The 27,284-nt window shown below is 37.7% G+C and overlaps 1 protein-coding gene across 1 annotated transcript in view; it reads left to right on the plus strand.

Annotated features, from left to right (window-relative positions):
- LOC147343796 (disintegrin and metalloproteinase domain-containing protein 5-like) overlaps window positions 1-27,284 on the plus strand; it is a 124,738-nt gene that overhangs the window by 60,945 nt on the left and 36,509 nt on the right. Inside the window, 2 exon segments of the mRNA XM_086380423.1 lie at window positions 1,169-1,352; window positions 11,670-11,765. Of these exon segments, the coding sequence (XP_086236549.1) occupies window positions 1,169-1,352; window positions 11,670-11,765 (280 nt within the window).

Raw genomic sequence — 27,284 nt, forward strand, 5'->3', positions numbered from 1 at the left:
TTATTAGTAGTAGCATATTGGATATTGTTGATAGTACAATGTTATACCTTCCTCTGGAAAACCATTGATTCTTTATCTACCAGGCAATTCAATTATTGGGTAACCATTTTAACTTTTATGTACTTGATTTTATGATTCACTTACATGAATCTATAGATAACTCAAGGTATTTCCAAATCCCTCTAAAATGTCAGAGCTGAACTTCCAAACTTGTTTTGTCTGGAGATCTTGTCAAGGCTTGAGTTTAGGCTCTAACTGTTAGAATTGATGGAAAACAGATTTTAGCATAGGGCTGAGGTTAACCAACAACGAATCATAGGCCAAATTTTGCTGCCTGACTGTTTCGTAAATAAATTTTTTAGGCTTCTTGTTTCACATGTTGTTTATGGCTGCTTTTGCATTGCAGTGGCAGGTTGAGTAGCTGCAACAGAGCATATGTCACATAAGCCTATATTTACTACGTGGCCTTTCACAGAAACGTTTGTCAAATACTTGTCTAGGGCATAGTCTTTACTTTTAAACCATATTCTTTCTAGTGTTTTAGTTGGATGTGAAGATATTAGCAAACTATTTGTAACAACTTTCTCACTGTGTCAGGACATATCCCTACTGTCCCATGCCATAAATTAAACAACAGATTCTTATTTGAAAAATGCTTAATTACAGAGAGTGAGAGCCCTCAAAGAATACGCTCTTGAAGGTAATACAGACATGTCCATATTTGCATTTACATAAAAAATACAAAAATGATATTAAATAAATAAAAGTATGTTCAATACTGAGGCCAAAAATTTTAACTGCAGTTGTTTGACACTAGAAGTTAAATAAAGAATATCAGTTTCTATGTTTAAATATATGTTTAATATTATAAATAATATTAAATATTATGTTTAATATTTAATAAGGATCATTGGAGAGGTAAATAATTGTTCTTTAAAACAGAATGAATGGCCACAGATTTTTTTTTATTACAAGAATTTTCTTGGTGAAATTTTAAAAGTGTGGTAAATGTCTTAGCAATTTAAAAATGCTTTTATATTATTTTATATGTGATTATTATTTTCCATGAGAATATTGCTTTCTAAATCTCTATTCAAAGCATCATATGTTGGGAGAAATGTGTATATATAGCAATAATTTTTGTCATACTGATATTTTTATATTTTAGACAATCTGGGGGTGTAAAGGATTTTAGCACCTGTAGCTTGGATGACTTTAAATATTTTGCTGCATATACTGGCATTGAATGTCTTCATAAAATCCTTCCTGATGAGCCAGTTTACAAACAGAGGAGGGTGTGTGGCAATGGAATACTGGAAACGGGTGAACAATGTGATTGTGGCACTCCACAGGTTAGTGGAAATTTTTTCAAATTTTATTTCCCATACATGTGAATGAGATGTGGAAAAGAAGGTAAAGAATACCTTAGTTTTAGAAGAATATTTGAAAAAAGTCTTCTTTGAGGAAAATGGTAGCCTTTAAGTTTTCTCATTTTTCTATTTTTGAAGTGGAGACCAAACATCTTTTAGTTAATATTTGTCTTCAAATGTTGCCCTCTTAATTCTTTAGTATGCGCATCAGCTCTAATCCTATAATTAGTGACCACAAAGAGTATATAAGAAGGTGAATAAATATGCCTTTAACAAAAAGCAGTAGCAAAAACAGTCAAGAACATCTAAAGATGAGACTGTTACCACTGGAATAGCAAAATATATTATTTGCTATTATAGGGAGAAAATGGCAACCCACTCCAGTATTCTTGCCTGGAGAATCCCATGGACAGAGGAGCCTGGCAGGCTACAGTCAACAGGGTTGCAAAGAGTCAGACATGACTGAGCGACTTAACTTGACTTCTTATAGGGAGAAAAATATTTGTATTGACAGGTTATCCCAATTAAAAATATTTTAAAATGAAATCTATTACTTGCAGAAGACATAAATATAGAATTAAGATCAAACCAAAACGAAGATGAAAGATGATAGAAGAGCAATACATAGATAACAAAAGAGTTCTTTTTGCACTCTATTATGTACATATATACACACTATATATGGGTAAGACTCTTGAGAGTCCCTTGGACTGCAAGGAGATCCAACCAGTCCATTCTGAAGGAGATCAGCCCTGGGATTTCTTTGGAAGGAATGATGCTAAAGCTGAAACTCCAGTACTTTGGCCACCTCATGTGAAGAGTTGACTCATTGGAAAAGACTCTGATGCTGGGAGGGATTGGGGGCAAGAGGAGAAGGGGACGACAGAGGATGAGATGGCTGGATGGCATCACTGACTCGATGGATGTGAGTCTGAGTGAACTCCGGGAGTTAGTGATGAACAGGGAGGCCTGTTGTGCTGCGATTTATGGGGTCGCAAAGAGTCGGACATGACTGAGTGACTGATCTGATCTGATGCCACCCTCATGGCAGAAAGTGAAGAGGAACTAAAAAGCCTCTTGATGAAAGTGAAAAGAGGAGAGTGAAAAAGTTGGCTTAAAGCTCAACATTCAGAAAACTTAGTATCATGGCATCTAGTCCCATCACTTCATGGGAAATAGATGGGGAAACAGTGGAAACAGTGTCAGACTTTATTTTTGGGCTCCAAAATCACCAAAGTTGGTGACTGCAGCCATGAAATTAAAAGATGCTTACTCCTTGGAAGGAAAGTTATGACCAACATAGCATATTCAAAAGCAGAGACATTACTTTGCCAACAAAGGTTCATCTAGTCAAGGCTATGGTTTTTCCAGTGGTCGTGTATGGATGTGAGAGTTTGACTATGAAGAAAGCTGAGCACTGAAGAACTGATGCTTTTGAAGTGTGGTGTTGGAGAAGACTCTTGAGAGTCCCTTGGACTGCAAGGAGATCCAATCAGTCCATTGTAAAGGAGATCAGTCCTGGGTGTTCTTTGGAAGGAATGATGCTAAAGCTGAAATTCCAGTACTCTGGCCACCTCATGCGAAGAGTTGACTCATTGGAAGAGACTCTGATGCTGGGAGGGATTGGGGGCAGGAGGAGAAGGGGGCAACAGAGGACGAAATGGCTGGATGGCATCACCGACTTGATGGACATGAGTTTGAGTGAACTCCGGGAGTTGGTGATGGACAGGGAGGCCTGGCTGCAGTTCATGGGGTTGCAAAGAGTCGGACACGACTGAGTGACTGAACTGAACTGACTCCTTGGAAGGAGGGTTATGACCAACCTAGATAGCATATTCAAAAGCAGAGACATTACTTCACCAACAAGGGTCCATCTAGTCAAGGCTATGGTTTTTCCAGTGGTCATGTATGGGTGTGAGAGTTGGACTGTGAAGAAAGCTGAGCGCCGAAGAGTTGATGCTTTTGAGTGTGGTGTTGGAGAAGACTCTTGAGTGTCTCTTGGACTACAAGGAGATTCAACCAGTCCGTTCTAAGGGAGATCAGCCCTGGGTGTTCATTGGAAGGACTGATGCTAAAGCTGAAACTCCAATACTTTAGCCACCTCATGTGAAGAGTTGACTCATTGGAAAAGACTCTGATGCTGGGAGGGATTGGGGGCAGGAGGAGAAGGAGACGAGAGAGGATGAGATGGCCGGATGGCATCACCAAGTTGATGGACATGAGTTTGAGTAAGCTCTGCGAGTTGGTGATGGACAGGGAGGACTGGTGTCCTGTGGTTCATGGGGTCGCAGAGAATCGGACACGACTGAGAGGCTGAACTGAACTGAACTGACCAATGCACATTTATGTATCTGCATGTATGTGAATATATATGTGTCTAGATGGATCTCTACGTATGTGCATCTATATAATAACCATGATGACACTAAAGATGGAAGAGTTGAAATAAACTGGTTCAAGGTTTCTATAATTTATCTGAAGGAAATCAGTATTAACTCTATATAGTATAGAGTTAATAACTCTGATTATAGTATTTTAAAGATACTTACTGTAAATCCTAAAGCAAATATTTTAACATTATGCAAAGGCATATAAAAAAGCCAATAGAAGAATTAAAATAAAATACTAATCATAGTTCATGAACACAAAATAAAGCAAATCATTGGAGCAAAACCAAGATGAGACAAATAAGAAATAAGCAGCAAAATGACAAACTAACATATAGACATATTAATAATTAATATAAATAGGCCAAAATCTGAATAAAAGCAGAAACTGTCAGACTAAATAAAAATCAAGAACAAATTACATGCTATCTGTAAGGATTGTATTTTAAGCCCAAATGCCTTCTAAAGTAGAAAGTAAAATAGCAGAAAAGATTATAACAGGAAAACAGTAAATATAAGACAGCCAAATATATTTAGTTTTTAAATACAAAATACAAAAATAAAAAATATATATAATAATGCCTAGACAGCGTACTAAAAAAGTAGAGGCATCACTTTGCTGACAAATGTCTGTATAGTCAAAGCTATGGTTTTTCCAGTAGTCATGTGTGGATCTGAAAATTGATCCATAAAATAGGCTGAGTGCAGAAGAATTGATGCTTTCGAACTGTGGTGCTGGAGAAGACTCTTGAAAGGCCCTTGAACTGAAAGGAGATCAAACCAGCAAATTCTAAAAAAAATCAACCCTGAATATTCAGTCCTGGAAGGATTTATGCTGAAGCTGAAGCTCCAATCCTTTGGCCAACTGATGTGAAGAGCTGACTCATTGGAAAAGACCCTGATGCTGGGAAAGATTGAAGGCAAAAGGAGAAGGTTGCAGTGGAGGATGAGATGGTTAGATAGTATCATTGACTCAATGGACATGAACGTGAGCAAACTCCAGGAGATAGTGTGCGACAGAGGAGCCTGGCATGCTACAGTCCATGGGGTTGCAAAGAGTTGGATACGACTTTTAGTGACTGAACAATGACAGTTACATCAACATTGACAAATGCTTCAAAAAGATAAAAAGTATATAAGGAAGACATAACAATAATAAATGTATATGGTCATATATATATATGTTTAAAATATGTGAAAAACATATCATAATTTACACATATATTAGATATTTGGATATCTGAAAGCAATTATTGATAGAACTAAAGGGATACAGTGACAAATAAATGATCATATTTTGAGGCTTATTTCATATCTGTCAGTAATTTATAGAACTAGATAAAAAATCAGTAAGGATGTATAAGACCTGAACAGTACTATCCACCACCTTAATATAATTGATATTTATAGGCCAATAAATAAAGGAGGAGGAAATGGCAACTCTACTCCAGTATTCTTGCCTGGAGAATCCCTTGGACAGAAGAGCCTGGCAAGCTATAGTCCATAGGGTTGCAAAGAGTCAGACATGACTAAAGTGACTTAACATAGGCCAATATACTAGACAGCTAGATTTAGACATTCTTTTTAAGTGCACTTGCAATATTCATCAAGATAATTGAAAGGCATTCAATGCAATTTACCACAATCACAGAATAGATGAAGAAAAAAACTTGAGAAAATTTAGCAGCAATTCATTATAAACTCTTTCAGCACTCCACCAATAGAAGAGAACCTCCTCACTCTAATGAAGTACATCTCTCAAAAACTTGCAACTATTATCACACTTTCTGGTGAAAGATTTATTGTTTCTCCCTAATATATGGAGCAAGACAAAAAGATGCATTCTTCCTGTTTCCTTTCAACACTGCAGTGAGTGCTTCTGCCATTGCAGTAAGGCAAGACAAAGAAACTCACATGAATGAAAAGAAAGATTAAAACTATGTTTAGTCAAATTTTACTGGGCCACATGAGTAGAGATTCCTAAATAATCTGCTCTCAAAGGCTTCTAAAGCTAATTAATGAATGCAAATGAACCCAAATTCCATAGATTTCTATGTAAAAACAATAAACAAATGGAAAATGAACTAAAACATGAAATTCCATATACGTTGTCTTAAAAACATTAGAGATAAATTTAACAGAATACATGGAAGAGCTGTGCAGTAAAATCTTTCATTGCTCAGATAAATGAAAGATTGAAATGGAGACATATCCCACTTTCATGGAGTGGGAGATACAGTATTGTTAAAATGTCAGCTCTGTATCATAATCCCAATCCAAACTCCACCATCTTTCTGTGGAAATTTACAAGCTAATACTACATGTACCTGGAAATGCAGAGCCTAAAACAGTCAAAGCAAAAGAACAAAAATGGAGCATATACACTAATTTTCTGAAAATTTCAAAATTGTTTATAAAGTTGTAACAAGACAATATGGTATTGGCCAAAGCATAAATATACCCCTTAATGAAACCATACAGAGAATCCATATATAAAATGTTTATATGGTTAATTGGCTTTCTGCAGTATATTGAGGCAGTTCAATGGGTGAAAATCTTTCCAACAAAAGTAATGCATGAACTAGAAACCAATGTACATAAAATAAACATTGATATATCATCATACAGAAAAATTAACCGAAATGGATCAAATACTTAAATATAAAAAAGCAAAAACCCTAAAGCTTTTAGAATAAAACACAGGAGACAGTCTTTCTGACTTTGTGATAGGCAAAAAATTCTTAGAGAAGGCAAATAAGAATGAGATTTTAAAGAAAAACACTGTAAGTTGTACTTCATCAAATTTATTAAAAGAAACTTTTTCTTTCAGGCTCTTTTAAGAAAAATAAAATGCTAGAGTCTGAAATAGGAGAAAACATTTATAATTCATATATGTTCAAACATATATATGCACTATATATATCTGTGTATATCAAAAGCCGATTCAAAGGACTCTTATTCGATTACATCAAAAGATAAGAATTATTTCTAGTCTGACATGTGAGAAGCTTAGAAGTCACTACTTAGTATTTGCAACAAGTAAAAAGCTCTTATATCCATCAGAGAAGTGAGGTCACAGAGCAAATAACTGCCCCCCCGCCAAAAAAACCTGGAAAAACCAACAGGAGAATGCAGAGAATCACAACTACTGGAGTAGTGACCCACAAGCTAAAACCTTTTGGGAACCAACATCTGGGTAGGAAAACCTGAATTGTAATTGACAAATTTCTGGAGGCTTAATGTGAACTCATAGTTTAAAACTCCTTGGGAACACAGTCATAGGAAGGCCCTCACACTTTACCTCCAGAAACTTGAACTGGTTGTCACAGTGAATACTGGAGAAAAGTCTTATGTTTCTGGCAGAAGGAGAGGAAAAGGAAACATTTTGAAATAGAGCATTCTCTGCTTAAGAAAGGGAAAGAGAAGTTAAGGAAGCAATTCAATTCACCATTGCAACGAAAGGGATACAATACTTAGGAATAAATCTACCAAAAGAAACAAAAGACCCATATATAGAAAACAGTAAAACACTGGTGAAAGAAATCAAAGATGACACAAATAGATGGAGAAATATACCATGCTCATGGATTGGAAGAATCAATATAGTGAAAATGAGTATACTATCCAAAGCAATCTACAGATTCAGTGCAATCCCTATCAAGCTTCCAACAGTATTTTTCAGAAAACTAGAACAAATAATTTCACAATTTGTATGGAAATACAAAAAAGCCTCAGCCATTAAAAAGAATACATTTGAATCAGTTCTAATGAGGTGGATGAAACTGGAACCGGTTATACAGAGTGAAGTAAGCCAGAAAGAAAAACACCAATACAGTATACTAACACATATATATGGAATTTAGAAAGATGGTAATGATAACCCTGTATGGGAGACAGCAAAAGAGACACAGATGTACAGAACAGTCTTTTGGACTCTGTGGTGGCGGGGGGTGGGGGGGGGCGGATGATTTGGGAGAATGGCATTGAAACATGTATAATATCATATAAGAAACAAATCGCCAGTCCAGGTTCGATGCAGGATACAGGAAGCTTGGGGCTGGTGCACTGGGATGACCCAGAAGGATGGTATGGGGAGGGAGTTGGGGGGGTGGTTCAGGATTGGGAACATGTGTACACCCGTGGTGGATTCATGCTGATGTATGGCAAAACCAATACAATATTGTAAAGTAAAAAAAATTAAAAAAAAAAAAACAACAAACCTCAAATAGCCAAAGCAATCTTGAGAAAGAAGAATGAAATTGGAGGAATCAACCTGCCTGACTTCAGACTATACTACAAAGCAACAGTCATCAAGACAGTATGGTGCTGGCACAAAGACAGAAATATGGATCAATGGAACAAAATAGAAAGCCCAGAGATAAATCCACGCAGCTATGGTCACCTTATGTTTGACAAAGGAGGCAAGAATATACAATGGAGAAAAGATAATCTTTTAACAAGTGGTGCTGGGAAAACTGGTTAACCACTTGTAAAAGAATGAAACTAGAACATTTTCTAACACCATACACAAAAATAAACTCAAAATGGATTAAAGATCTCAATGTAAGACCAGAAACTATAAAACTCCTAGAGGAAAAAATAGGCAGAACACTCTTTGACATAAATCACAGCCGGATCCTCTATGACCCACTTCCCAGAATATTGAAAATAAAAGCAAAAATAAACAAATGGGACCTAATTAAACTTAAAAGCTTTTGAACAACGAAGGAAACAATAAGCAAGGTGAAAAGACAACCTTCAGAATGGGAGAAAATAATAGCAAATGAAGCAACTGACAAAGAATTAATCTAAAAAATATATAAGCAGCTCATGCAGCTCCATACCAGAAAAATAAATGATCCAATAAAAAAATGGGCCAAAGAACTAAGCAGACATTTCTCCAAAGAAGATGTACAGATGGCTAACAGACACATGAAAAGATGCTCAACATCATTTATTATCAGAAAAATGCAAATCAAAACCACAGTGAGGTATCTCACGGTGGTCAGAATGACTGCTATCAAAAAGTCTACAAGCAATAAATGCTGAAGGAGGGTGCAGAGAAAAGGAAACCCTCTAACACTGTTGGTGGGAATGCAAACTAGTACAACCACTATGGAGAACAGAGTGGAGATTCCTTGAAAAATTGGAAATAGAACTGCCATATGACCCAGCAATCCCACTGCTGGGTATACAAACCAACAAAACCAGAATTGAAAGAGACACATGTACCCCGATGTTCATTGCAGCACTGTTTACAATAGCTAGGACATGGAAGCAACCTAGATGTCCATCAGCAGATGAATGGATGAGAAAGCTGTGATACATATACACAATGGAATATTACTCAGCTGTTAAAAAGAATGCATTTAATCAGTTCTAATGAGGTGGATGAAACTGGAGCCTATTGTACAGAGTGAAGTAAGTCAGAAAGAAAAACACCAATACAGTATATTATTGTATATATATGGAATTTAGAAAGATGGTAACGATGTCCCTATATGCAAGATAGCAAAAGAGACACAGAGATAAAGAACAGACTTTTGGACTCTGTGGGAGAAGTCGAGGGTGGGGTGATTTGAGAGAATAGCATTGAAACATGTATATTACCATATGTAAAATAGATCGCCAGTCCAGGTCTGATGCATGAGACAGGGTGCTCAGGGCTGGTGCACTGGAACAACTCTGAGGGATGGGATGGGAGGGAGGTGGGTTCAGGATGGGGGACACATGTACATCTATGGCTGATTCATGTCATATGGCAAAACACACTAGAATATTGTAATTAGCCTCCAATTAAAATAAATAAATTAATTTAAAAAAAAAGTCTGCCCTTGAAAATACAGTTGTGTTGAAGAAGACAAACCTCCCAAACTAAGAATAACCAAACCTTTGATTCAAAGAGACAGTAAGGGGAGAAAAAAAAAAGCTAAGAAAGGTATATTTAAACTGTCAGTACAGGATTACATGAGTCAATATATTGCGGGGAGCCGGTGAGGCATTCCACTCGTGACAAAGGTCATGAGGAAGGAGGCTCGGCATACGCAAAGGCGGGATCGAGCCTCAGGAGTCCCCCCGGATATTCTCGAGCATTTTCCCCCAAAAAACCAGAGTCTGCCTACTTTATTGCTTTGTGCTCTCACCTCTGACTTTACTGGGGGCTGTCCCCTACCACCATCTCACTCTCTCTCTGTCAAAGAGTTAACTTACAGCTCCAATTAATAAAGTTCCTGGGCAATTAGGAGTGTTTAAATCCAAACCCCTCAGATGGCTCTCTAACTCGCCTGACAAGTTTACCCGGACTCCTGCAGCTATGCATACGATTGTTTACAGTCTCCTAGCCTCCAGAGGCACGGGAAGCTTAAGATATTCAAATAGCTTAGAGCCTCTCAGAGAGTTAAAAACTGTCAGAATAAACTAGTAAAGGATTTCATTGATGAGTCAATGCTTGTTGCCAAGTTTTCACATCCCCTGAATTGTATCCTTGAATGTGTATTAATTAATAGTTGGTATATAGAAAAAATAAGTAGTGGCCTTGGTGTTAGTAACTTTAGACCCTTAAGGTAATAAATTCTTTCTTTGTTGTAAACCCATTACACATCCGCCCTATAGGAATGCAATCTTATCTTTGGAAGATGGTGCCAAACCTTAAAATAATTACTCTTAGAGAAAATAAGTCTTTGTTGATAAGTCCTTGTCAAGAGTCATAAAATGTTAGTAGGCCTTCTGGCCAGAAGATGATGTAAATCACCTAAACCATTTGTATACGATAAATTTGCAGGAAAGAAACCTTGGTTTTTGATAAGAATCAAAGACTGCTGACTTTGCATCCCCTATTATCCTCTATGTGTAACTTAGGGTATAAAAGCCCCTGTTGAAAATAAAGCTATGGGCCTTGTTCACCAGCGCTTGGTCTCCCCATGTCATTCTTCCCTTTAACTTCCAGCTGAGTCTCCATCTGGAGCGCGGAACCCACCACGCTTACTAATCATGCCTGGGCTTCTAAGACCCTCTAGAGAAGGAGTCTAGGGTGAGACACCTTCCGCTATTCGAGAGGGCGCCTGCGGCCTACGTAAGTGGTGCAAACTTCTTGTCTTGAAGTTTTATTGGTCTCCCGCGTAAACCAAGCTACTCAGCTTCTTTTCTCCACTGAATTTTCCTACTGAGCTATCTTCATTCTATTGTTCTCTATATCTCTAATTAGCATATAAATAGTCGCCTAGGCCGTCTCTCCTTCGAATACCCTGGATCAGCTGGGGCTGGTCCCCAGCAATATATGAAATAAATAACCTTTTAAAAATATAGTATTGTTGCCTGTGGTGAAGCTGTTTGTTGAAAATACCAACTAAAATGCCAGTAAGGAAAAAGACGGGAAACTCAGCAGGAAACTCAAACTTCTAATGTTGGTAAATTGCAGAGTTTAGAACAAACTTGTTATTGAAATAACTGGAAAAATTGATCTAAGACACTGAATCTTATAAAATGCAAATGTGTATGGGGCCAGCTCCCAGTGAAATCAGAGGTCTGGATAGACCAGCCTGGCTTCTGGACCACTTTTGAGGGGACAGAGGTTTGAGGTTTTGTTTGACGACTTCACATCAGAGACATTCCATATGTAAACATTTATTATGAAAGCGATAATATAAGAAAATGATAGTTAACAAGATACAGAATAACTATTTCCTGTAAGGTATTAATGTTGTTCAAATTGTATTGAATGTAGTGAAATGACACATTTCTTTTACAAACTACTGAATGAGATGTTGATTTCAGTAAGTCTCAGATAAAGAAAGGAATTACTGAAGCTGTGGGTTTTAGGACATGCTTAGACTTTGTAAATAAATTCTGTATTGCACTTTTGTAAGATTGTACCTAGTCATACATGATTGAGTAACAAAGCATTTGTTTACAGACGTGTACTCATCCAGACTGCTGTGATGCTAGATTATGTACGAAGAAAAAAAATAAAGTATGTGGTTCGGGAGCATGCTGTACAACAAGTTGCCAGGTAGGAGGCAAACTGTATTTTATAATATCTAAGTATTACATTTCTTGAGATACTTGTTTTAAGGAGATGGAAAACATGTCAATATTATATTTAGTCCTTCCTATCATATTTTGTCCAAGCAGTATTGGAGCCCTGTCAGCCTTCAGTCTACTCTGTAATCTATTATATCTAGGACTCTCCTGTACATAATGCCTGACTTTTTTCTTTTCTGATTTGACTTTCCATTTGTTTACCTCATTACAAATCCTTCTTGTACCCATTGGGGTTTCTCTGTGATCAACATACATCTTGGACAATCTTATTAAGTTCTTATTTTCTATCATTCTACTTCACATGAGTGCAGGAGGTTAGTTTTTTTATTGGCTGACTTCTCTTTACTGTATTCTGGTAAAAACCCCTGTTCCTTCAGAATTTATTCAGATACTGTTATAACCATTTGATTCCATTCCTTAAAAAAAAAAAAGCATTTAATGAATCCCTGAAAATTGCCCAGCACCCAGAACAATCCACTGGCATCCCTAGGAGTAAGAAATAAACTCATGAACAGGGTAAATGGCATGCATTCTTAAGATTGGAGGAGGAACATGATCTTTAAAAAAATTTCCCCCAGGTTTATTGATATAATCAACTTGTAACATTATTTAAGGTATACAATGTAACAAATTGCTGTAAGTTTGAATTGTGAAATGATGAGCACAATAAGGTTAGTTAACACATCCTCCACTTCACATACTGAGAACACTTAGGATTCACAGTTTTAACAACTTTCAAGTAGATAATAACATTATTGTTAACTATAGTCGCCATACAGTACATTAGATCCTTAGACTATTTTTTTTTCCATTTTATAGTTGATAATTTGTATCCTTAACTTACATCTTCCCACTTTCCTTATCCCACATCCTCTGGCGACCGCCAATATGAGGAGTTTGGCTTTTTAACATTTCGCATGTGAGGTCACACGGTCTTTGTCTTTCTCCTGTCTGACTTATTTCACTTAGCACAATGCTCTCAAGATCCCTACTTGTTGCTGCAAATGGCAAGATTTCCTTATTTTTCTTTTTATGGCTGAATACTATTCCACTCCACTTCTTTGAATACATTCATCTATTGCTCAGCACTCAGGTCCTCGCCATATCTTGGCTGTGGTGAGTAATGCTGCAATGAATACGGGGGTATACCTATCTCTTCAAGACACTGGTATTGTATCCTTCAGATACATACCCTGGATCAAAGTAGTTCTATGTTTACTTTTTGAGAAACCTCCATACAGTTTCTCATAGTGAGTGTAACAATTTATATTCCCACCAACAGGGTGCCAGGGTTCCCTTTTCTCCACATCCTCGTAGCTTCAGTCGTGTCCGACTCTGTGCAACCCCATGGATGGCAGCCCACCAGGCTCCACTGTCCCTGGGATTCTCCAGGCAAGAACACTGGAGTGGGTTGCCATTTCCTTCTCCATCATCCTCGTAAACACTTGCTATTTGTTGTCTTTTTGATGATGGCCATTTTGACAGATGTGAGGTGATATCTTATTGTGAAATTTTATTTGCATTTCCCCGATTAGTGATGCTGAGCATTTTTACCTCTGCCTGTTGGCCATCTATATGTCTTCTTTGAAAATATGCCTATTCAGGCTCTCTGTCCATTTTAAAATCAAGTTTTTTTGCTTGCTTGTTTTTTTTTTTTTAATATTGAGTCATATGAGTCTGTTATATATTTTGGATATTAACCCCTTAACAGATGTGTGTGTGTGTGTGTGTGTGTGTGTGTTAAGTTACTTCATTTGTGTCTGACTCTTTGTAGCTCTGCGGACTGTAGCCCACCAGTTGATAGGATTTTCCTGGTGCTCTGGTGATAAAGAATCCACCTGCCAATGCAGGGGACACGGGTTTGATCCCTGGTCTGGTAACTAAGATCCCACATGCTGCAGGGCAGCCAAGCCCATGTGCCACAACTCGAGAGCTCTCACGCTGTAACTATGGGAGCCCCCATGCTCTAGAGCCCATGTGCTACAATAAGAGGAGCCACCACAATGAGAAGCCACTGCACCCCAACTGGAGTGCAGCCCCTGCTTGGCATAACTAGAGAAAGCCCATATACAACAACAAAGACCCAGGGCAGCTGAAAATACATACATTAATTAATTTTAAAATGCCTTATAAAAGAGAAGGCAGAATCAAATGCAAGGATTAGAGAGAAGGAAAGGTGGAGAAAAATAAATAGGACTGAAAACACAGTAATTTCTTAACCAGTATCAAAGAAAAATTGGTTCCAGTTAAATGTTACAGCTGAACATCACTTTACTTTACTCATATCCCTAAAAGTAATGTATAGCAATGAAGAACAGAAAAAATAACAACAAAAATATACAGATGAAAGGTCAGTGAACTTTGGATGAAATAAAAGAGCGGTGCTATGAGCTGATAAGCATTTACAGTGTGTTTGCAGCTTGAAATTGTTCATTCATTCGTTAATTTAGAAAATAGTTTACTCCACACTGTCTTTTGGTGGGTATTGTAGAGAAGAAATCTTCATACAAACAAACATTAAAGATACAGCTTTGTAAATGATAAATGATTTAAAAATAAAGTAAGCTAATAGAATAGAGTGACTGAGAGTGTATTTTAGCCAAGCTAAACAGAAAATGTCACTCTAGGGAGTGACATTTGAGTTAATACATAAATGACAGAAGCTACCCCACGCCCAAGGCCAGGGACGGCGGCCGGGAGGACCAACCCCACATCCAAGGATCTGTGGCTGCGCAGGTGCAGGAGGGCCTAGAGGAGCTATCCCACATTGAAGGCCAGGAAGGGCGGTGGTGAGGAGATACCCCTCGTCCAAGGTAAGGAGCAGTGGCTGCGCTTTGCTGGAGCAGCCGTGAAGAGATACCCCACGCCCAAGGTAAGAGAAACCTAAGTAAGACGGTAGGCATTGCAAGAGGGCATCAGAGGGCAAACACACTGAAACCATACTCACAGAAAACTAGTCAATCTAATCACACTAGGACCACAGCCTTGTCTAACTCAAGGAAACTAAGCCATGCCTGTGGGGCAACCCAAGACGGGCGGGTCATGGTGGAGAGATCTGACAGAATGTGGTCCACTGGAGAAGGAAATGGCAAACCACTTCAGCAAGAGAGTTCCAGAAAAACATCTATTTCTGCTTTATTGACTATGCCAAAGCCTTTGACTGTGTGGATCACAATAAACTGTGGAAAATTCTGAAAGAGATGGGAATACCAGACCACCTGATCTGCCTCTTGAGAAATCTGTATGCAGGTCAGGAAGCAACAGTTAGAACTGGACACAGAACAACAGACTGGTTCCAAATAGGAAAAGGAGTCCATCAAGGCTGTATATTATCACCCTGCTTATTTAACTTATATGCAGAGTACATCATGAGAAACACTGGACTGGAAGAAACACAAGCTGGAATCAAGATTGCCGGGAGAAATATCAATAACCTCAGATATGCAGATGACACCACCCCTATGGCAGAAAGTGAAGAGGAACTAAAAAGCCTCCTGATGAAAGTGAAAGAGGAGAGTGAAAAAGTTGGCTTAAAACTCAACATTCAGAAAACGAAGATCATGGCATCCGGTCCCATTACTTCATAGGAAATAGATGGGGAAACAGTGGAAACAGTGTCAGACTTTATTTTTGGGGGCTCCAAAATCACTGCAGATGGTGACTGCAGCCATGAAATTAAAAGACGCTTACTCCTTGGAAGGAAAGTTATGACCAACCTAGTCAGCATATTCAAAAACAGAGACATTACTTTGCCAACAAAGGTTCTTCTAGTCAAGGCTATGGTTTTTCCTGTGGTCATGTATGGATGTGAGAGTTGGACTGTGAAGAAGGCTGAGCGCCGAAGAATTGATGCTTTTGAACTATGGTGCTGGAGAAGACTCTTGAGAATCCCTTGGACTGCAAGGAGATCCTACCAGTCCTTTCTGAAGGAGATCAGCCCTGGAATTTCTTTGGAGGGAATGATGCTGAAGCTGAAACTCTAGTACTTTGGCCACCTCATGCGAAGAGTTGACTCATTGGAAAAGAGTCTGATGCTGGGAGGGATTGGGGGCAGGTGGAGAAGGGGACGACAGAGGATGAGATGGTTGGATGGCATTACTGACTCGATGGATGTGAGTCTGAGTGAACTGCGGGAGTTGGTGATGGACAGGGATGCCTGGCGTGCTGCGATTCATGGGGTCGGGAAGAGTTGGACACGACTGAGAGACTGAACTGAACTGATAAATGACAAAGAGAAGAATTTGTGTAAAAGATTCAAGAAAAAGAAGCAATAGAAAGATCTAGAACTGGGAATTCAATAAAGGAATAAAAGTCATCTGTTATACTCTTCAAGTTTAATGATGGATAAGAAAAGAGTGTATTGCTCCTTGTTTATGTGTTTCTCCAGAATTGTTAAGGCATGTTTTTCTGCTCAGTGCCTTTGATTAAAAAACAAAGGTCTAATTAATATTTATTTCCAAAATATGGATTCTTTATTAGAAACACCGATTCAAATAATAATTATTTAACAAGACTGTTATACGTGTTTCTAAAATGTGGTTGACAAGTCAGATATTTTGTAAACTATCTCCTGTTGTAAAGGCAATGAAATAAATCTCTGGTAAATCACTTTGTACAAATTAAGAATTCATTGAAATATGGCTATTTATCACTCGATTTGCTATAGCAGTGTGGTAGGAGATGGCACATTGGACTGAGTCCATGGGACAATCTCAGTCTGCGTGGCCATGGTTTTCTGCTCAGTTCTAGTGACAGATTGACTTCAGCTGCCATGTTTCATGTATTATTTCCAGGGAAAACCTCCCTGACAGAAAAAGTACATACAATTTTTGATAAAGCTTTGGTCACCTTAGTAATGTACCAACTATCTTTATTTGTTTTGCTTTTGTCTATCTAGCCTCCCAAACCTTAATGAAGCATTAGCTTATAAGTTTTGCCTCAAGTCCTGTTTTGTGGAGGGCCCCTACTAAGACAGAAGGGGTCAGAGATGTAGGCGAGGGCCAGGTTTTATAGGGTCATGGTATGTTACTTATCTATCATTGCTTAACAAGTTAGCCCCAAACTTAAATTATCCTCACAGTTTCTATGGGTCAGGAATCTGGATGAAGCTTTCTTAGGGCTGGCTCAGGGTCTCCCACAACTATGCTGAAAATAGCAAGGATATAGAAAACATTTACCACACTATCAAGCAACTGGACTAAATTGACACCTACTGAACACTCCACCCAGCAACAGCAGAATATGCATTATTTATAATAATACATATCTTTGAGGATGGACATGCTAGGCTATAAAACCAGTCTCAGTATACTTCAAAAGGCTACTGCTGCTGCTGCTAAGTCACGTCAGTCATGTCTGACTCTGTGTGACCCCATAGATGGCAGCCCACCAGGCTCCCCCGTCCCTGGGATTCTCCAGGCAAGAACACTGGAATGGGTTGCCATTTCCTTCTCCAATGCATGAAAGTGAAAAGTGAAAGTGAAGTCGCTCAATCATGTCCGACTCTTAGCGACCCCATGGACTGCAGCCTACTGGCTCCTCCATCCATAGGATTTTCCAGGCAAGAGTACTGGAGTGGGATGCCATTGCCTTCTCCGTCTGGAATCATACAAAGATTGCCCTCTGATGACAGCAAAATTAAATTAGAAATCAACAAATGAAGGGAATTTAATAAATCCACAAATACTGGAAATTAAAAAACACACATCAATAATCACTGTGTCAAAGAAAAAATAGTATTAAAACATTAGGCATTTTGAACTGAATAAAAAGCAACATATCAAGAGGTGTACAGCTAAAGCAGTACTTAGAGGGAAAATTTTAGCTTTAAATACTTAAATATATTGAAATATCTAAATATTTAAAGAAACTATTCTATAAGGTTGTATTTTATAAATGTACAAAAAAGAGAGAATTAAATCCAGAGTCAGCATCATGAAAGAAATAATCATGGTTGAGAGGAAATCACTGAAACCAAAGTTGCTTCTTTCAAAAGGAATCAGCAAAAATGGACAAACCTTTATTTAGACCATGAAAAAAAGAGAGGTAACATATCACCAAAATTAGAAATGAAAGAGGAGAATCCATACTGCTCTTACATGATTTAAGATAATTATAAGAAAATATACTAAACTAGTATATCCAAGCAAATTAGACAATTTATGTGAAATGGAAAAATTCCTAAGATGCAAATTACCAAAACTGAGTTAAGAAGAGATAGAAATTCTGAATAAGCAAGTGTAAAATTGAATTAGGAACTTAAAATCTTTCCACAAAGTAAAGCCCAGATCCAGATATCTTCACTGGTGAATATTATCAAACATTTAAAGAAGAAATAATAATGTTTGATAACATTGTGTATTGGTGTATGATGTATTGTGTATTGTATGGTGTATTGTGTGGTATACAATACACCACAATCTCTCCTGGAATATGTAAGAGAGAGGAATACTTTAAAACTCATTCTAGATGATGGTGTTACCCTGACACCAATGCCAGATGAAGGCCTCACAAGAAAACTACAGATTAATATTTCTCATGAATACTGATGCAAAAATCCTTTTCAAATTACAAACAGAATCCAGGATCTTGTGAAAAGAATGCCACCATGGCCAAGAGGGATTTATTTCAGTAGTGCACATTGATTTAATTAATGTAGTACACCACATTATTTAAATAAAGGAAAATAAAATACATGATCATTTCAAAATATGCAGAAAAACGACGTAGCAATATAACTAATGGAGCATGCTGTGTATAGGACAGAGAACTGTACTAAATGCACTGTAGCGACCTGAATGGGAAGGAATTCTGAAAGGGGGAGGATATATGTTTGGCTCTTGAGAATCCCTTGGACTGCAAGGGGATCAAACCAGTCAGTCCAAAGGAAATCAATCCTGAATATTCATTGGAAGGACTGATGCTGAAGCTCCAATATTTGGCCACCTAATACAAAGAGCTGACTCATTAGAGAAGACCCTGATGCTGGGAAAGACTGAAGGCAGGAGGAGAAGGGGATGACAGAGGATGAGATGGTTGGATGGCATCACTGACTTGATGGACATGAGTTTGAGCAAGCCCTGGGAGATGCTGAAGGACAAGGAAGCCGGGCGTGCTGCAGTCCCTGGGGTTGCAAAGAGACGGACATGATCAAGCGACTGAACAACGACAACAAATACCTATGGCTGATTCATATGCTGTGCAGTAGAAACAAAATGCAACATTGTAAAACAACTATGCTCCAGTAAAAATTAATTAAAAATAGAAAATGTAATAACCACTCATTTATAAAGTTGTCTTCAAGTTATAAATAGGAAGGAACTTAACCTGACACAGAGCATCTGTGAAATACCTACAGCTAACATCATACTAATATAAAAATTCTGAGTCCTTTCCCCCTAAAATCAAACAAAAAGCAAGAATACAGACTTCCATTACCTCTATTAAATGCTGTACTAGAGACTCCAGACAGTGTAGTCAGGTAAGAAAAAAGAAATAAAAGACATTCAATTTGGAAGGGAAGAAGCACAACTCTCTTTCTCTCTTTGCAGATAACATGATCTTGCATATATATAATAATCCTAAAGAATCCATCAAAAATACCCTTTAAAACAATTAAATGATTTTATAAAAAATCATGAGATACACACAGTACAAAAATTAATTAAATTTCTATGTAATTGCAATGAACAATCTGAAAATGAAATTAAAATCCCATTCACAGTAGCATAAAAATACTTAGGAATATTCCTGTTCTTTTTTTTTTTTTTTAAAGCAGAGTCTTTTTAAACATTTTAGTTATTTATTTGGCTGTGATGGGTTCTAGTTGCAGCATGCAGGATCTTCGCTCTTCTGGGTTAAGGCATCCAGACTTTCTAGTTACTCTTTGGCATGTGGGATCTTAGTTTCCTTACCAGGGATTGAAGCCTCATCCCCTGCATTTCAGGGCACATCCTTAACCACTGGACTGCCAGGGAAGTCCCAGAAATACTCTTAACAATAGAAATGCAGAAGAAATACACTTAAAACATTTGTGAGAAAAAGAAAAAAAATCTAAGTGAGTGATGGAATACTCCATGTGAATGGATTGTAAGACTCAGAATTGTTATGATGACAATTCTGTCCTTTCTTAGAGGTCCCCAGTACTGTCTCTAGGTTTAACGAATCAGTAGAAAACTCAAAGGACTCAGCATATAGCATACTAATGACTATTGCTTTATTATTTATTTATTACAAAGGACACAGAGAAAAATCAGTTTTTCATCATGGATTTCCTTCTTCAATATTTTCTAATTTTCAGTGTGCAGATCTTATATATCCTTAATTAGCATTATTCCTAAGCATTTTATTATTTTTGATGCTATTATAAATAGGATTTTTTTCTTAATTTCTTTTGTAGATCATTTTTACTGTAAAGAAACAATTGATTTTTGTTATGTTGGTTTTGTATCTTGCAACTTTACACAATTCATTTTTATTTAACCGTTTTATGTTTTTCTATATATAGGATGTTGTCATCTGCAAACAGAAATTGTTTGAATGTCATTTATTTCTTTTTCTTGACTCATTGCTCCGACTAGGACTTCCAGTACTAAGTGGAATAGGAGTAGTGAGAGAGGGAGTCCTTGGCTTGTTAGCTGTGGGATTATCTTACGTGGCCCTTATTATGTTGAGGTGCATTCCTTCCTATAGCTAAGTTGATAGTTTTATTATCATGAAAATATATTAACTTTTGTCAGAGTTATTAACAAAGTTATATTAACTTTTTCTGCGTGTATTGAGATGATCATGTTATTTAAATACTTCATTCTGTTCATGTAGTATATTGCATTTATTGATTCATGTATATTCAAGTGAACTTGGATCCCAGGGCTAAATTTCATTTGATGATGGCATATGAACATTTTAATGTGCCATTGAATTTGGTTTGCTAGTATTTTGTTGAGAATTTTTGCATCTGTTTTCATTGGCATGAAGTTTTTTTCCCCTTGAGATGTCTTTGCCTGACTTTGTTCTGAGAGTAATTCTGGTCTTGCAAAATGAGTTTGAAAATGTTTTCTTGCATTCAATTTTTTTTTAAAGTGATTAGGGAGGATTGGCCTTAATTTTTCTTTAACTGTTTAATAGAATTCAACGGAGAAACTGTCAGATCATCCCAGGCTTTTCTTTCTTGAGAGGTCTTTGATAACTAATTCAGTGTCTTTGCCCATTATAGGTTTGTTCAGATTTCCAACTTTTTCATGATTCAACCTTGGAAGGTTATTTCTAGGTTTCTCTTAGGTTATAAAATTTGTTGGTATATAATTATAGTGTCTTATCATCTCTTGTATGTCTGTGATATCTGTTGTAATGCCTCCTCTTTCATTTATAATTTTATGAGTTGTCTCTTTTTTCCCCTGTTAGCCTAGCTAAAAATTTGCCAATTCTGTCTTCTCAAAAAGACCAGCTCTTAGTTTTCTTTGATGTATTTTTTTAATTGTTTTTCAAATCTCTATTTTACTTATTTCTGCTCTAATATGTATTATTACCTTCTTTCTGCTAACTCTGAGCTTGGTTGTTTCTTCAAGTTGGAAAGGATGCTTGATCTGATTTCAGTCTTTTTAAATGTTTTAAGACTTGGCTTTGTCTTATGCTCTATCCTGGAGAATGTTCTACATGTACTTGAAGAGAATGTGTATTCTGGTGCTACTGGATGGAATGTTCTCTGTATGTTTCTTAGGCCCATTAGGTCTGTAATGTTGTTCAAATCTAGTGTTTTGCTATGGATTTTTCTGTTATGGATGATCTAGCCAATATTGAAAGTGTGCTTTTTCTCTTTGTTCCTATAGACAATGCTGTTTAAATGTCATTATATCCCATACTTTCCTTTATGTACATTGACTGAGTTCTCCAAAGAATGTGTGTTCTAAGTTCTGGCTGGTGTAGCCAGCTGACGTTCTCAATGTCATCAGCAATAAATGTACAAAAGTTAAAAAAAAAAAAAAAAGAAAGTGTGGTAATGAAGTCACCTATTATTATTACTGTGTTTGTGACTTTCTGCCTTTAGTTCTGTTAATGTTTGCTTTGCGTATTTAGGTATTCTAAGGTTGGGTGCATATGTATTTGTAATTGTTATGTCCTCTTGATGAATTTATCTCTTTATCATTATATAATAACATTCTGTGTCTCTTGTGACAGTTTTTGACTTAAAGTCTATTTTATATGATATTAGTGTGCCCTCTGATATTTTATCTGATTTTATCTGATATTTCATCTGATATTAGTGTGCATCACTGACTCAATGGACATGAGTTTGCGTGAACTCCAGGAGCTGGTGATGGACAGGGAGGCCTGGCGTTCTCCGGTTCATGGGGTTGCAGAGAGTTGGACACGACTGAGTGACTGAACTGAACTGAAGTGTGCCCTCCCTGCTCTCTTTGCCATTTTCATGGACTACTTATTTCCATCCTTTCGCTTTTTGTGTATTTATATCCTGAAGGCTTAAATGAGTTTCTTGTAGGCAGCGTATAGTTGTCTTGTTTTTAGTTCATCTGTTTACTCTGTGTCTTTTGATTGTTGAATATAATTTATTTACTTTCAAACAGCAAAAGAGACACAGATGTATAGAACAGTCTTTTGGACTCTGTGGGAGAGGGCGAAGGTGGGATGATTTGGGAGAGTGGCATTGAAACATGTATATTATCATATGTGAAACGAATCACCAGTCCAGGTTTGATGCATGAGACAGGGTGCTCGGGGCTGGTGCACTGTGATGACCCAGAGGGATGGGATGGGGAGGGAGGAGGGAGGGGGGTTCAGGATGGGGAACACATGTACATCCGTGGTGGATTCATGTCAATGTATGGCAAAACCACTAGAATATTGTAAAGTAATTAGCCTCCAATGAAAAGAAATAAATTTATATTAAAAATGAATAAATAAAAGAAACGCACATAAAAAAAGTATTGTTTTAAAGGAAGGATTTGCTGTTGCCATAATGTTGCTTTCTGTACATTTTGTAGTTCTTTTGTCCCATTTTTCCTCTTTTACTGTCTTACTTTGTGATGATTTTTTTTTGTGTGTGTGTGATGGTATGCTTTGTTTCATTTCTCTTTGTATTTTGTGTTTTGACTAACAGTATTTTCTTTGTGATTATCACAAGACTTATAAAAACATTTTATAGTGATAACAGGCTATTTAAGATAACAGCTTCAATTTCATACAAAATTCTACGCTTTTACTTCTTTCCCCCCACATCTCATGCTATTAATGCTGTTATAACATTTTTTGATAGAGTGCATCCTTGAACAAATTGTTGCAGTTCTAGTTATTTTTAATGCTTTTATTTTTTAACTTTTATATCAGAGTTATAAGTGATTAACATAGCACCACATTATGTATATAGGGCTTCCTAGGTATCTCAGTGGATAAAGAATCCGCTTGCAACACAGGAGGTGCAGGAAACAAAGGTCTGATCCCTGGGTCAGGAGGATCCCCCTGGAGGAGACCATGGCAACTGATTCCAACATTCTTGCTTGGAAAATCCCATGGACAGAGGAGCCTTGCAGGCCACAGTCCTTGGGGGTCACAAAGAGTTGGACACACTAAAGCAACTGAGCATGTGGGCATATTATGTATAGTATTGGAGTATTTGAACTTTACTGAATACTTACTTTTGCCAACGGTTTTTATACTCTTACATGTTTTCATGAAGTTAACTGGCATCTTTTCATTTTGACTTAAAGAACTCTCTTCAGAGGGCATTGTGTATGTGTGTGTGTGTGTGAGAGAGAGAGAGAGAGAGAGAGAAGTCTAGTGGCAATGAACTTCCTCAGCATCTGTTCTTCTGGTAAAGTTTTTCTCTCTTCTTCATTTGTAAAGGACAGCTTTACTAGATACAGTTTTCTTAGCTGGCAAATGTTTTTCTTTGAAATTACCGCCCCGCTCTTCGTGCTACGAGGCTTCTGTTCAGTAGTCTTACAGTCTTATGTGGCTTCCCTTTTGGTACATCTGTTTCCTTTTCTGTCAGTTTTCTGCCCTTTCTCTTTGCTCCTTTTGGGACTAACATACGCATACAGTGTTTATTTTGATGATGTTCCATAAATACCGTAGAGTTTCTTTATTTTTTCTTCTTTGTTCTTCCAGCTGAATAATTTAAAATAATTGTCTATGAGTTCATTGTTTCTTCTGCTTGTTCAACTGTGCTCTTGCAGCTTTTGTGTGAAAATTGTCAGTTCACTTTATTCTTAAGATCCAGAATTTATCTTGTTCCTTAAAAAAAAAAAAAAGAAAACTCTCTTTGTTCAGTGTCTCATTTTGTCCATGTATTATTTTCCAGATTTTATTTGTCTATCTGTTCTCTCTTATAATTCATTGGACTAACGATGATTAATTTTTCTGTCAGGTAGTTTGTACATCTCCATTTTGGGGTGTCTTCCACAGAGATTTATTTTGTTTCTTTGGTGGTATCTTGTTTCCTTGATTCTTTATGTTCCTTGAAGTCTTGGCATTGCTGTCTTTGCATCTGAAGAAGTCGCCATCTCCTCCTGTGTTAACCAGCTGGCCTTGGGAGACAAGTCAGGCACCAGTCAGCCCAGCTAGAGTTCAGAGTGTCTCTCAGACCTTTCCTGTGGGTGTGTTTACTCCATTCCTCTCACTCCCTCACAGTGGGAAAGATTAGGATTGTATGCTTTCTCTCAGTCTTGCAAAGCCAGTATGAATGTGGAAAGCCTCCCATTTATTTTCCCCAAGGTAGTACCTTGAAGTGTTCAAAGTTGCGCACCTTCTCTGAGTTAGGAGGTTCCGGCCAGCTGCTGACGTCCCTGTGCACCAAGTTGTTGGGGATTCACGTGCGCCATCTGCTGGAGAGTGTGGGTGCTGGCTGTAGATGGGGTGTGTGGCATGCCTGAGCTGTGTGTCCTCAGGCGAGGCATCCTGTTGGCACGAGCCCGTGAGCCAGTTCTTAGGATGCTGGTTGTTGTGCGCCACACGCTGTTGCTGTGAGCTCTTATCCCTTTTCCCTATTCCTCGGTGTCTCCAGGGCCTTCCCTGGAGGCTCAGTGGTAAAGAATCTGCGTGCCAATGCAGGAGACCCGGCTTCGATCCCTGGGTGTGGAGGATCCCCTGGAGAAGGAAATGGCAGCTCAGTCCAGTATTCTTGCCTGGGAAATCAAGAAACCTGGGAAACAAGGTGTCTCCGGACTATTCAACGGTGCCAGTTCCCTCAGCGTTCTGGGTGGGGCAGGATAAAAGTGGGCCTCATGGCCAGTGTCTGACAAGGCTGGGGAAACCCGGCTCTCACATCACTTTCACTTTCCTCTGTTGGAGAAATCACAGGCCACCTTGGGTGAGAGGTGATGTGGATGAAGTGCAACTGTTCTTCTTACCCACTTCAGTGCATCAACTTGCAGATATTTTTACTCTCCAGGGGACTGGAAATTTTTTTGGGGGGGGATTCTGTGGCTCCCACAAAGGTGTTCTTATCCATGGTATATACAGTCTGAAAAATCACCTATTTCCCCACTCTACTGATACCTCTCTCCTCCTCTTTTCCATTATTGATCATAGTATAGTATTAATTATTCATATTAATGGTAACTTGAAAAATTAATCAAGTTGTTGAAGACAGCTAGTATAGTGATGTAGAGTCATTACTGTGCCCAAAGGGAATACATTTTCTGCCTCAGAAATCAGATTTACATGCCCACAGGGATACCTGAATAACTGCTGGTGAGACTGGGGCAGTGTTTATGATTCTAATTAGTCTCTGAGCCCAATTATGGAAAGGGATATAGCCCAGGCTACGATTTTTCTGATACAGTAATTTTTTTACTATGCAATTAAGACTGGTGTAATGGTCGGAAACAATGAATTTAACCCACTTATCCCTGGTTCAGTTATATAAAGGGACACACCCCTGTACCCAGATTATACATTTTATGTACAGACTGACAGTCTTGGCAAGAATAAAAATATATGTAGAACGACAAGAAAAATAAAATAAAAATATTTTAGGAGAAAATGATGTGAAACAAGGAGTCAGAAGGTTTAAAAAATTAAGGTTATTTGGGAATTAAGAGAGCCATGGAAAGAAAAATAAACCCACTTTAATGAAGGAAGCAAGTACAATGATAAATCTTGGTTCAAATAACTTTTGAGGAACTGGGTATTTAAATACTGAAAAAGAAGTTAGGTGAAATAAGCCCTTCTAATAAACCTATGTACTGTATGATTCCAACTATATGACATTCTGGAAAAGGAAAATTCTAGAGACAGTGAGAAGATCAGTAGTTGTCAGGCACGGAGGAAGAGATGAATAGGAAGAGCATGAAGGACGTTAGGGCACTGCAAGTGCTCACTTATCTCCACCTAGCATGTGAAACAGCAGGAAAGAGCTCTAATATACATGGAGTTTGAGTGATTATGATGTGTCAGTGTAAGGTCGTCAACTGCAAAAAACGCATCATGTACTTGGTTGTGTGCAGCAGGGGTTATAAGGAAAATCTCTGTACTTTCTATGCAATAAAGTTTTAATGATAAAAGAAATTAGAAGAAAAGGAAGATTGCCAATTATACACATATGTAAAAAAAAATCTGCATTCTGAAAAAGCAAATAAAATACCTTCTCATTATATTTATATGTGTTTCTTTTAGAAACAATTTTAATTATTGGTTTTGATTTGAATGTTAACTCTGTAAGCTTAGGCAACACAAGTATTGTGTTTTGTCTTCCCACCCATCCCTTGGAGAACTTGTGTCAGATTTGCTGCAGGTAGTGGATACTTGTTGACAATAAGAGAAGTATCCAGAAACTCTCTTTGTGAGGTGTGGCAGTAAATGTTATATAAGCTGGGGCTTCAGTCCACGGATGGAGTCCCAAAGAATCGGACACAACTGAGTGACTGAACAACAACTAGGACCTTGAAGCTGGAAAAATTTTGACTTAGTTGTGTAAGATACTGATGATAGCCATGAGGGTATTGGGGCTTGGGCTGAATAAAAGGCTTTGCCGTGGTGGTATTTAGATATTTGTTTGCAAAAGTAGATATGCATAAAGGGTACCCTGAAGCTATGAGCTAATAGTAAGCACTGAAGAGATTAGAGATATATAATTGGGCAAGTCATTTTTTATAGTTGTTTTCAATGTGGTATGTAAAACAAACCTTCTCTTGTGTGTCCTTCAAACTTTTTTCTAAATGTTTATGAAGCATATTTATTGTTTTGTGAACGGTTGCTTATTTTCTGCTTATGGATGGTGTATGGAGAAGCCAGAGGTTGCACGTGTTGCGTATATTCTTAGTGAGTTGAAAGTAATTTTTATAATCGTTCCTTATCTCTACTTTCTTACTTTTTAATAATTATTGTAGTCTCCTTACCGTTCAGTTTCTCATATCTCACACCATCAACACCCACTCCTTTATGCATAGTAAATTCAATCACCTAAATGTCTGTGCAGCACTTACACAGTTAACATGAAGACGGTTGGCTCATTGCTCTTAGCTACTGGGGT

The sequence above is a fragment of the Bos grunniens genome, chromosome 27 (genome assembly GCF_055505025.1).
Source record: "Bos grunniens cultivar Pamir isolate PY7600 chromosome 27, Bosgru_T2T1.0, whole genome shotgun sequence".
In the NCBI taxonomy this organism is placed as follows: domain Eukaryota; kingdom Metazoa; phylum Chordata; class Mammalia; order Artiodactyla; family Bovidae; genus Bos; species Bos grunniens.